The following is an 11,771-nucleotide window of genomic DNA, read 5'->3' on the forward strand; positions in this document are numbered from 1 at the left end:
CGCGCTTGCTGCGGCGATTGTTGGAGGACTTAGAGCCCCCACCAGTGCTCCCAGAACCTCCAGAGCCAGTGTTGGAGGGCGGTGGAGCAGGGCTGGACGTAGTAGACGCGGCGAGGGCAGCAGCAGGGACATCCTTCTTGTTCTCCTGGGTGAGCTCTTCAAGGATGAGGTCGTCGCGGGCCTCCAGGAAGGAGGGGAAAGGCCGGGTACGACGAAGAAGAGCCCCGACGTGGCTGTAGCCCTCGCTGAGGCCGCGGATGACGTTGAGGACGAGGGTGCGATCAGTGACGACCTCACCCAAGGCCGTGAGATCATCGGCCATCTTCTTCAGGCGGCGGCAGTAATCCGTGACGGAGAGTTAGCCTTGGACGAAGTTGCGAAACCGCGTCTCAAGGTGAATGGCGCGCACCTCCCTGTTGCCAAGGAATTGGGACTCAACGGTGAGCCAAGCGTGCCGAGCAGTGGAGCCCTGGGCGGAGATAATCTCAGCGAGGTCGTCGGTGAGAGTGGCGACGATCCAGGACTTGACGACGCAGTCCATCCGAGCCCAATCTGGGGAGACAGGGACTGGAGGGTCCAGGGACACGTGGCCCTGGAGGGTGAATTTGCCGAGGACGAGCAGGAACTGGTCGCGCCAGCGATTGAAGTTCCCGGAGTCGACGTCGAGGACGACGGTGACATGGTTCCGGATGTTGTTGATGGTGACCGCCTGAGCGTGGAGATGTAGGAGGGCAGAAGCCTCCTGGAAGAGCATGGCAGCGTGCAGGTCGGGGGCTGGAGCACCTCCTGGCGGCGGCTGGGTACCACCTGGTGCAGCGCCAGAGGGCTCTGGGGCCGTGGTGGCAGCAGCAGCGGCTGCACGCGCCTGGGCAGCACGGGCTAGGGCGTCGTTGGCGCGCTGGGCAGCGGCGTCGCGCTCCTTGGTGGCGGCCGCAGCTTCCTCCTCGGCCTGGACGGCGCGTGCCAGTGCAGCGTCGCGGGCCGCCTGGCGCTCGCGTTTGAGTCGCTGAGCAGCGGCGGCGGCGGCGGCGTTGGCCTGCTCCTGTGCAACGCGCTGGGCGAGAGTCTCAGCCTGGGCGTCGGTGAGGCCAGCAGAGGAGTTGGCGTCCCCAGACTTGGGGGACGGGGGGCCAGACATGGCGCTGCGCAGCAGAGAGGAGCCGGCGCGCGAGGGGAGGGGCGCAGCACGGCAGGGAGCCGGCGCGCGGGCAGCGGAAGGTAGGATCTAACCTAGGCGTCTGATACCATGTAAGTCGGAATATGGCACAGGAATAGTAGATTGATTATGAGGCCAATAGGCAGGTTACATATATAGGCAAGGAGGACCAGGTTGGTTTACAGAAATCATGACCACCGTGGGATATCCTTGCCTAATATAGAAGATTGCCTAATATAGGAGATCAACTACTATAGCATGCAGCCCAGCCACCAGGCGCATGGCCAGCCCTATAGGCGCTAGTCTAACAATGCGCACAATGATGTAAAGAGAAAAAAATTGACTAGAGCTTTGCAAAAATAATCGAGAAAGGCCAGAGGTTGATTGCTTATTGGGTGGAAGTGGAGCTACTCCACAGCCACTGAATGTTCTACTCTAATGGAGTCAGTGGGATCTACAATATGTGCAGATCAGGTGTCACGTTGTGGTAGTTCAAGTCATGAAACACCTGCTTTAGCTGACAGTAATACAGATTTGAATGATTCTTTGCGTAATGAATCTAAACCTCCTTCACTAGAAGAACAAAATACTGACGGTGGAATGGAGCTTGAAAGAAACAATGCATTAGTTGTAAAGGAAACCCTGTTGTTACTATCTCTAACCATATTCCCTTCATTTCGTTCCCTTCCCGATTCTCTTCCCTGTTCTCATTCCCTTTATTTTCTCTAATCTCCAACAACTTCCTTTCGAGAGGAATTGCGAAAGGAACGGAGAGAGAATCCCGTCCTGAAGGGAATGACCCTAAGAATCCCGTCGTGAAGGGAACCGTGAAGGGAAACCGTTGGAAACGCTGAAGGGAACGGGAATCCCTTCACGACGGGAATCTGCCCGTAAAGGGACTCCCTTGAGCTTGGTCTTACATGTCGGGTGTGAGCATAACCACATTGTAGGAGCACAGATTGTTCTCCTATGAAACCGGAAGCTAGCACCTATGCCTTTTGTGGAGAGACGACCGGCTATTATCAGTAGAACCGGCATAGAAGACAAAACGGTGCTTGACACAAACTAGTTGTCGGCTCTAGAGTGTGCATCACTTATATAGAGTAAGTCTGCATCAAATATTTGACTGGCTCCCCCTTGCGTGATGCAGCGGGAACATCATGCCAACCGAACGGAGAACATCACGCGTCAGCAGAAGGTGACCCGTAAGTCGGAGCAGGCGCATGCACGGCCGGGCGCGTGGCAGCAACACAGGCGAAGGCGAGCCGGCAGTCGGAGCAGAGGCACGATCAGCCGGGCGCTTGGCAGGTCCAGACCGTATTCTGCATATAAGATGTCGAATATGATATTATAGATTACATTTAATATCTCATGTGCTAAATACATTTGATTTTCAGCATAAAAGATAAAATGATGCTTGACACAAACAAGTTTAGACTACTCTAGAGTTTAGTTTTAACACAAACAAGTTTAGACTACTCTAGAGTTTAGTTTTAACACAAACAAGTTTAGACTACTCTAGAATTATATGCTCGGCACAGAATTCACTCGCATCCTCATGGTGCGGGGATCGAGAAAAAATAGTTGGTAGGTGAAAACCGACAGAATTGAAGATGGAGTCGACGAAATTTAGAGAAGATGCTCTAATGTCATATTAGGAATCGTTATCACCTCTCTCGAGGCCGTGTAGATGTATATATATGGGCTGCCGAGTTACAAATGGATTACATCTCATACAGATGATTTCGATCATATGAAATAATGCATGGATACAAAACCGAGTTTATCTCTGAATTCTATCTCTAAACCTATTCAAACACAAAAAGGCAATATGTCCGTAGCGGAGTACGTCAGAAAGATGCTGAGTTGGTTATGATAATTTTTGGCGAACTTACCTCTTGATTGTAGGTTTTGTGCATGTTTAAATTTATTTTTATTCAAATTGAATTAAAAAAGAATATCACATGAAATGATAAAAATATATAAATGGAGCATTACAAAGGAACTCCCGCTTCTTTCGGGATCCACTGCAGACACTGAGAGGCCATTCCGTGGCGGTTCCGCTCAAAGGTAAGCCTAATTATTATCAATAGAGTATGTATGTGTGTTTTTTTTCTTTTCTTTTTTTATAGTTACTAGTACAACAACAGTGCGTTGCAACGGTTCTCAAATGTTACATCAATTTTTTTCATTTTGTACACGATGCAAACAAACTGATCAAAAGATGACCACAAATGTATTCATAAACTATATGGATTAAGATGGTTTATTTTTCTTTGCATCCACTCAAATTGAAACTAGGAAGTAATGCACTTCACTATCAAAAGATAAGAAGGTATGTTGGAGATAATATGAACTTCATAAACCAAATTTAGTGGCCACATATGGCTGCAGACATCAATTAAGTTGACAAACCAAATGTTGTTTGATGCCTAAACAATTCGATACAATATAATAGAACAAATAACTTATTTCAATTCTTTCTCCACACTTCATCGATCTATTTGATTCTGACTAATACCATATGCAGGCTCCTAAGTCCTAACAGTCCACCTCCCTGCTTCAGGCACTAAAGAGCCATGATGTCGCCTCCTTGCTTTGCTAAAGAGTTTACCACACCTACAAGAAGAAAATCAATTCAAAGATTAAACCCCATGGATTAGATAGCTTCTACTAAGTAATAAGGACCATGTTTGTTAGAAAAAAAAAACAAAAATGGTGTTTTGTTGGCCAGGAGACATTAAGTCTTTGTTGCAAAGCTAAATAATATAATCCTACAAGCTGGCCAGAACAAATTCAGCTGCCAATATAAATGGAAATCATAGACTGAATTTGAGAAACGATTATCATAGAAAAATATTGCAAATACCAGATAATACTACATGTTAAGATTTGCAACAGCTACCGGATTGCAAGAAAATAAAACGATAAGATTGCAGGGATCAATGCTGTAGACAGAGCTTACCTGTGGACTGTCAATATAGATGGATGTCTTTGCAGTTGCAGGATTGTGGTTTTCAGCCTCACGGCTCCAGTCATTTCCAGTACTGATGGTTATTTTCCTTTCAGGATATATAACGCGGAGAAAAAGGCTTAAAAATATTAGCCATCGAAATGCCTTGTTACAGCGCAACCTTTTACCGAATAGAAGTGAGTAGCAAATGCACACTAAGTGTTGTGCTCCGGTGCTCCTCTTTTCAAAAGCTGCCCACATTTCAAAGCAAATCAAAGGTGGAGATCTAGTAATCCCACTTAATTATAATTACAAAGGTAATATGGGATGAAAGTTTTAATTTAGATGTCAAAATCCAATTGAGTAGCCCATGAGTTGCAACGTAGGGAAGTCTGCTCTTTAAAGTAGGGAAGTCTCTGCAAGAATTTAGTCAGCTAATCAAGCTAAGGAGGTTTGTAGTATATTGGAGTTTGTATTGTTCATTCGACTTGGAAGGAAGATGCGAGCTGAGGACCTTCAAGGTTACGTGGGAACTTTGATATCTACATACAAACCTTCATCATCTATGTATTCATGACTGGCATGATGATTTCCCATGGTGTCAGCCAATGTCAATGGATTCATGATGCCACACCGCTCTCTGTAGCCTCCAGAAGCTCCACATCGACAAGGTGCAAAACTGGATTAGCTCACTTGGGAATCTCAAGGAATTAGAACTACATATCTACTGTATGGGACCAGAAGATTTTGAAATCCTTCGAGCAATTCGTAGTCTGCTTTCTCTCGAACTAGTCACTTTGTGTGGCGCCAATGGAAGAATCGTCTTCAGAGGCTAACACATTCAGTGCCGACACATCTCGGTAACTAGGTCGAAGTTCACTCAGCATGCTCATTTTACTGATTTTATATTTATTACTTTTTTTGAGCCTCATGATGTTAGACATGCTTTATCTGATTCAAATTGTGTCAATACCATGCATGAAGAGGGCTCAAACTTGATTTCTCTCGAAATTTTCTAACTCTTCATGTGTGGCATTGACCTAATTTAAATCAGATAAAGCATATCTACCTCCCAATGTTCACACTATAGGCATAAAATGGGTTTTCAAAAACAAACATGGGGATAATGAGTCTGTAGTGAAAAATAAAGCTAGACTTGTAGCACAGAGTTTCACTCAAATTGAGGGGATAGATTTTAGAGAAACTTTTGCACCGGTGGCTAGACTAGAAGTCATTAGGATTCTCCTAGTATTTGCGGCATCCCAGGATTTCAAGCTGTATCAAATGAATGTCAAGAGTGCTTTTCTAAATGGTTTTATAGAGAAAGATGTCTATATCAAGCAACCCTCAAGCTTTGAAAACTCTAAATACCCTCATAGAGTTTACAAGCTTCAGAAAATTTTGTATGGACTCAAACAGGCACTTAAGGCTTGGTATGATAGGCTCATGTCCTTTTTGCTAAAGCATGGGTATATGATGGAGTCGGTCGATAAAATTACCACTTTGCCTATAAGATATTATGCTATAATCATGTGCATAAGAGGGTATTTTAAACCTTTTACCTCTTTACATATGACGTGTTAACTGAGATTCTTTGATCGTTATAGTAATACTATAGTATATCGTCTAAATATTTCAAGACTAAGGTGTTTTACCTAACACTGCCAAAGATCGACATGGTTAAAAAAATACAAAATTAACAGTCACTAGCAAAAGGAGGACAATGTAAGAGGCATGTGAAACATAACGAGGCCTTTGTACATCATCGTATCAGCTGCGGTAGCCACCACTTTGATTATATAAGACTACAAATTTAACAAAAGAGTATGACATCATGTCGTGGGATAGTAACCTGATATTGCAATCTAATGAAGTACAAGTGTTTCTAACTACTAAATACCTTTAGTACTTGGTGCTGAGTCATCTTATAAGGCAAATGCATGATTTATATGTAGAACAAAATTATGTTAGTTATTTGTCCTCCTTTTTTTTATTACGTTTCAACCGAGACTTATCTCCTGTATTTTCCTTTCGTAGATTGTACCTGTGTAATAGGAAGATACCATGTTAGTAAATAAAAATCTTGGATATTAAACAGTATTTAATTGACGGATCACTTCCATTATATGGATGTCCCATCCCTTGTATCTTTGATTTTATAATTCTGCAAAGTAAGTGCATATGTTTAGTTTGTTATATGCTTATGTGGACAACTATAAGAATAACATAAAAACATGTTTCATAAACTAACCTTGAGGTAAAGGCCTATTTTGATGGCGACAGAGTACACAATGTTTTAGTTAGTTATATGCTTATGTGAACAGCTATAGGAATAACATGAAAACATGTTTCATAAACTAACCTTGATGCAAAGGGCTATTTTGATGTTGGCAGAGTACAAGATGATCACTTTTATTCAAAAGAGCAAGAAAACTGGTGGGATATTGTAGCTTAAATTAAGGATAAGATGCTTAAGTTGGTTAACATCTACTATTTTTGCTATTTGAACACCCATCAAAAGGCAATATGTAAAGTTAAATAGTAGATGTCAACCAAACCTAGCATCTTATTCTCTATTATTTGATTTTCACCCTCGAAAAATCCCATACTTCTAAAGCTGGATAATCACTTTCATTGTAGGCACTGGTGCCATCACATCTCTATTATATCATTAGTAATAAAACCTGCATAGTAAGAGCATATTAGTCATTTATATATTTATGTGTTCATATATAAGAACAAAATGAAATTTGTTTTGTAAGCTAATCTTGATGCAAAGGGTTTTTTTTAAAAAAAACAGCGGCGGGGCATATGACGATGGCTTGCTGAGTTTGATATTAGCAATAAAATTGGTGACATATGCGGTTGTCATTAGCTTTTACGTGGAGGCAACAAACCTGGTGGAAGATATATGACTCCATTAGCTGTATAGATCAGACGATAAACGACAAAAAACATATAAATACGAATGCTTATATGTAACCTTGTGCTCTGTAGACAGGTAAATTGTTTATTTGTTTTTAAAGGACATGGTTTATTAAGCACATAGATCGCAGCAAATTCACATACCGATGTTAGCTGGAAGTAAAATAAACTATAGCAACCGTTTATCATTCTTTATTATAAAGGATAAAATGATTGAGTTGGTTAACATTTACTATTTGCTTATAGTTAGCTATGTTCCAACTCTAGCATCTTAGTCTTTATTAATTGCTATTGACATTAAGATACTCCATATGTAAAAGCTGATATGGAACCATCGATCAACAATTTTTAATCTATAATATTTGAAGAAGGTACAGATTGTTGTTACTGACAATTACCATGGCAAAAGATAACACAAACAAATAAAACCGTAGGTGGCATACTAATGAATAATAAAATAAAAGCACCGACAAACACTATTACTCAATGAGAGCAATACAATACATTTATGTGTTATTTAAAATGACAGAAAACATGAGGTCAGTTACGCTAAACTCTAATTCTGAATGATTGTGACAAAATATTATCTTTCTCTTGGTAATATAAGACTATAAAGATTTCATGACACGGTAAAAAAAACTCAGGATAATACTAGTCGTTGTCACTTCAGTGGCATCATGATGGATCAGATCTGGATATTGCTTCTCTGTATGTAGCCACTTAAGATCATACGACCCCATGCATCCTCATCTGTGGGTACAAATGTTAAACGAATCAATTCATGTGGAAAGGTTGCAGTATCTGGATACATATTCCTACAACAAAAATATGTACAAAAGTGAATGTAATTTAATTGTGGCATCACAATTAAAGAAAATACATTGCTACATATTTGAGCAGACCTCACTAAGTTCAAACTACTCATATAACATTCCTGATAGTTATGCATGTTTCTCCATCATTTTTGCACAGTCATCAGCGTCCAATCTTTGGTAGTTCATTATTATGGAATTTCTTGTCATACAAGCACGTCAATAGATATGACGCTGACAAATCTATTAATCTGTGTTGATCCACCATTCTTTTAAGTTCCTGCCTCATCACAGCAGCGGCAAAACTGCCATCCTTCATTGTCATCAATTTGATTGTAATGTCATTCTTCTAAGTTTCTGTTTCATCACAGCAGTGGCAATGTCACCATTTATTTTCTCACCAATTTTTTGTTGCAAGAGTTTGCAGTCATGAGTTTTTTGGAAAAACTATTTCATAGTATGTAAATGCAGTATTCTGCTGGAAGTTTGAGGGTTCCTGATCTGTGATTGTGTATTTTCTTTTCTTTTTTAGGACACAATAATGCCGTGTCCCCTTGCAACACAACTTCTACACATGATAAGCGACGGTATATTTTATCCTTCTCTAATAGTGCATTTCTTCTGACTTTTCTCAGGAAGGTGTCAACTTCTTACCTGCTTTTAAGTTTTCAGTTTCTCGTGTGTCAAAGTGCTATTCAGGAGACTCACCAGGTGGGCCTTCAAACAGAACAGCTCGAGGTCGATTAGTCTCAAATTTACAGCGCGTACCGCGAGCAATGCCATCATACACTTCAGGACTATGTAAAGCCAAGGGTATAGTATCCTCCATTTCCCTGTAAATGGAAGAAGAAACATGTAAAGCTTAAGGACGATGATTCTGCAATGGATACACAAAATCATTTGCCTGGATACCGTATCCACACTCACAGTCGGAGCAAACAGGGAGCCGCCCAAACGGATCCGCCAAAACGTAGCCCAATAATCCTTAAATCAAAACGCAAAATCCCCATATGAATCAATCAAAACAGGCTTCTGCCCGACCAAATCGAATAACAATGGATCGATCGAGCATATGCATATGTACACAAACAATAAACCACAAGGGGAAAAACGAGGCATAAAATTGCGCAAATCCTGAAGGCCCTGGGGAGGGGGTCAGGACGAGCCAAGCCTATCCTAGCTCGCGCTACACGATTCGGGACTCTTACCATCTCCACGTGCCACCGCGGGTGCTCTCGCCGGAGACAGGGGCGGAAGCAGGCGACAACTGCACGAGACGAGGAGAGGAGAGGCGAGGCGAGGCGCGGCGCTACAGGTCGGGGAAGAGGCAGTGGCACGATTCACGGAGGAGCTCATGGGGAGGAGGACCTCACGAGCAGTGGCGGTGCCGGAGGTGGTGGGGTTGGCGGTGGCGGTGAGGGCGAGCGGAGCGGAGGCGGCGGTTGCGGCCAGTGCACTCAGAGGGATGCGCACCGGCCGAGCGTCCTCATCTCCAGGCGGAGGCGAGCAGCGCCCAGGGGAGGAGGAGGAGATGACGGCGATAGGGGAAAGGGGATTGAGAGGGTTCGCTTTCCACGAAAGGAGGAAGGAGCGGGGCTGCGGCACGGTTTGAAAATGCGACGGTTATCGGTTGATAATTGTGATTACCGGCTCCAAATCGAATTTATATGCGATCGATTATCGATTTTAAATTAAAAAAATTAAATCGATTTTAAAAAATTAAAATATTCTAGAAAAAATTTCATAAAGATTATCTGTGAATTTTTTTTAAAAAAAATGACGTTTGCATCAGCCATTATGTGTTCAAGCATTGGAACATTGGAAAAAGCCAAAAAAATTTGAAAAGGTTGAAACAGACTGAATGCACAGTACAAACGGCCCATTTCAGCCCAGCTGAGTGGATAAGGGCGTCTGAGGTCTTCTTGTCGGAATCGTCGTAGCTCACTTTCCACTCACGTCGTTCCACAGCAAAAACCGAAGCTCTATCCCCCAGCTGGCCAGATCCACCATGTTGGTGCGGAAATCCGGTGGAGACAGCCAAAACTCGAGCGAGAAAAGTCGGTAACCAACCGCATTGGAGCGGTTACCGTTCGCATACACCGAGTAGAGCAGAGCGCTTGACTCCGAGCGCATTTCGACGCGATTCATTTGGTAACCGCCTAAATCCTAGTGATTTTTTGTTAAATTCGCTCGGTTATGACCTTGTGATGGCAAGGGTAGTTAATATTGGTGAAGTTAATAGTTTGTTGAGGCATTTATGCTTGAATAGAAACATGATAGAACATGTTTATTAGTTTAACATGTATGGGCATAATTAATTTTATTTGAAGGTTCATTTAAAATAGATCAATACAGTTTTTTTATAGAGTATTATTAGTAGGCTAATCATTGAGCTTTCTTATTCCACCAGAGGCAATACAAACTAGGTAGTGTTGGTTATGGTCGGTTTTTAGGTTGTTAGTATTGGTCAGTGTCCGTAAGCATTGGTTAGCGTCTTGTAGTTGGTTTTCTTCTATGTTTACTCGCTGTTGGAATATGTGGAGTGCTAATAGGATGATATATGTTGTTTTGCAGTAATAGATGACAGATAGAGATGTAGTGTGGTAGCACAGGGACAACTTGACCTTGGGGTTTAGGTGTAATTACTGTCAGAAGAAAAAGAAAGGTGATGGTGCCACAAGGTTGAAAGAATATTTGGTAAGACGCAGATCGAATGTTATAAGTTGCGATAGGATGCCTCCAGATGTGCGTGATTACTTCTGACGTGAGCTTGATATGGCAAGAGATAAGAGGAAGGAAAGGTCTGAGGAAAGACTTTGGAGGCAAGAGGCAGTTGCCCACTTAGATTTGACAAGCAATAATGATGAGACGAAAGAGGAACAGGTGCAGCGTGCCATGGCTCAATCTAGGGAGGAGGAAGAGTTCAGGAGGAGGGCAGGTGATTCCTACTAGCATGGAGGTGGTAGTGGAAGTGCCAGATGTGACAATATTTTAAAGAGGATGCTTAGGAAGGTATCTTCGACCAGAAAGCCACTAAGTGTTAGGGATTACAATGTTACTATAGCAAAAACCCATTTGTAACAGAGGATTGACACCGAGTCATGGAGTGCGAAAGGAAAGAATACAAAGACAGCTATTCGTTTGGTATGGTCCAAATTTTTTCACACTTCAGTTATTCCCGGTAGAAGGGCAGGCGATGCATTCTTTGTTGCTACAGTGAAAGAAACACAGAAATGGGGTGAATGATGATGTTTGTAATAAATTTTATTATTGTCATATTTCTTTGTTTTTAACTTATGACCATCTGTTCTATAACAGGAGAGGGTGTCCCACCTCCAACTGGCTAGGGTATAGATGGTAAGTATCTGGACGAGAACGAAAATGGCCAGAGTATGGTGTGACCATCATGTGTGATTCTTAGACTGGACCGACACACATGAGTATTATTAATTTTCTTTTATATTACAATGGTCGTATATTTTTTCAAAAGTCCATAGATGTGACTGGCTACAGCCAAGATGCCAAGTATTTGAACAAGGTACATTGTTTTGCTGAGTTGGTAGTGTAATTATTGTATATTTATTTGGTTGATTCATTTATGTAGGAGATAAGAGCAGTGATCAATGATGTGGGACCATAAAATATTGTGTAGATCGTGACTGATAACGGGTTCAACTATAAGAAGGCCTATCAGGTCCTCAGAAGGGATTATTCTGCTATCGTGTGGCAGCCTTGTGTGGCGCATACGATAAATTTAATGTTAAAATCAATTGGTGAATTTAGAGACCACGACATTGTCACTCAAAGTGCAAGGTCCATATCGCGATGACTTTACAATCATTCAAAGCTCTATGAAATGATGAAGACCACGATTGGTGGAGAGTTGGTGATGTGGAATGCCACAAGATTTAACGTAAACTATCTA

At 42.2% G+C, this 11,771-nt stretch overlaps 2 protein-coding genes across 3 annotated transcripts; both read right to left on the minus strand.

The window, feature by feature from the left end:
* Positions 1–3,509: 3,509 nt before the first annotated feature.
* LOC133896023 (uncharacterized) lies at positions 3,510–5,006 on the minus strand. 2 transcript variants are annotated; one of them, XR_009905680.1, is made up of 3 exons: positions 4,664–5,006; positions 4,122–4,525; positions 3,510–3,775 (listed from the first exon to the last, which is right to left on the minus strand). XR_009905680.1 is itself a non-coding variant. In XM_062336537.1 (3 exons), the coding sequence occupies exons 1-3, from the start codon at positions 4,731–4,733 to the stop codon at positions 3,767–3,769; spliced, it is 318 nt and encodes a 105-aa protein (XP_062192521.1). In that variant the 5' UTR covers positions 4,734–5,006; the 3' UTR covers positions 3,510–3,766. The 2 variants fall into 2 exon arrangements, 1 of the variants encoding a protein (XP_062192521.1); XM_062336537.1 differs by having other exon boundaries at positions 4,122–4,360.
* A 313-nt stretch (positions 5,007–5,319) lies between these two features.
* LOC133895000 (uncharacterized) lies at positions 5,320–9,979 on the minus strand. The gene is made up of 4 exons (XM_062335220.1): positions 9,803–9,979; positions 9,055–9,442; positions 8,555–8,679; positions 5,320–7,849 (listed from the first exon to the last, which is right to left on the minus strand). The coding sequence occupies exons 1-4, from the start codon at positions 9,977–9,979 to the stop codon at positions 7,814–7,816; spliced, it is 726 nt and encodes a 241-aa protein (XP_062191204.1). The 3' UTR covers positions 5,320–7,813.
* Between the last annotated feature and the right edge of the window lie 1,792 nt (positions 9,980–11,771).

The sequence above is a fragment of the Phragmites australis genome, chromosome 16 (assembly GCF_958298935.1).
Source record: "Phragmites australis chromosome 16, lpPhrAust1.1, whole genome shotgun sequence".
Lineage (NCBI taxonomy): Eukaryota > Viridiplantae > Streptophyta > Magnoliopsida > Poales > Poaceae > Phragmites > Phragmites australis.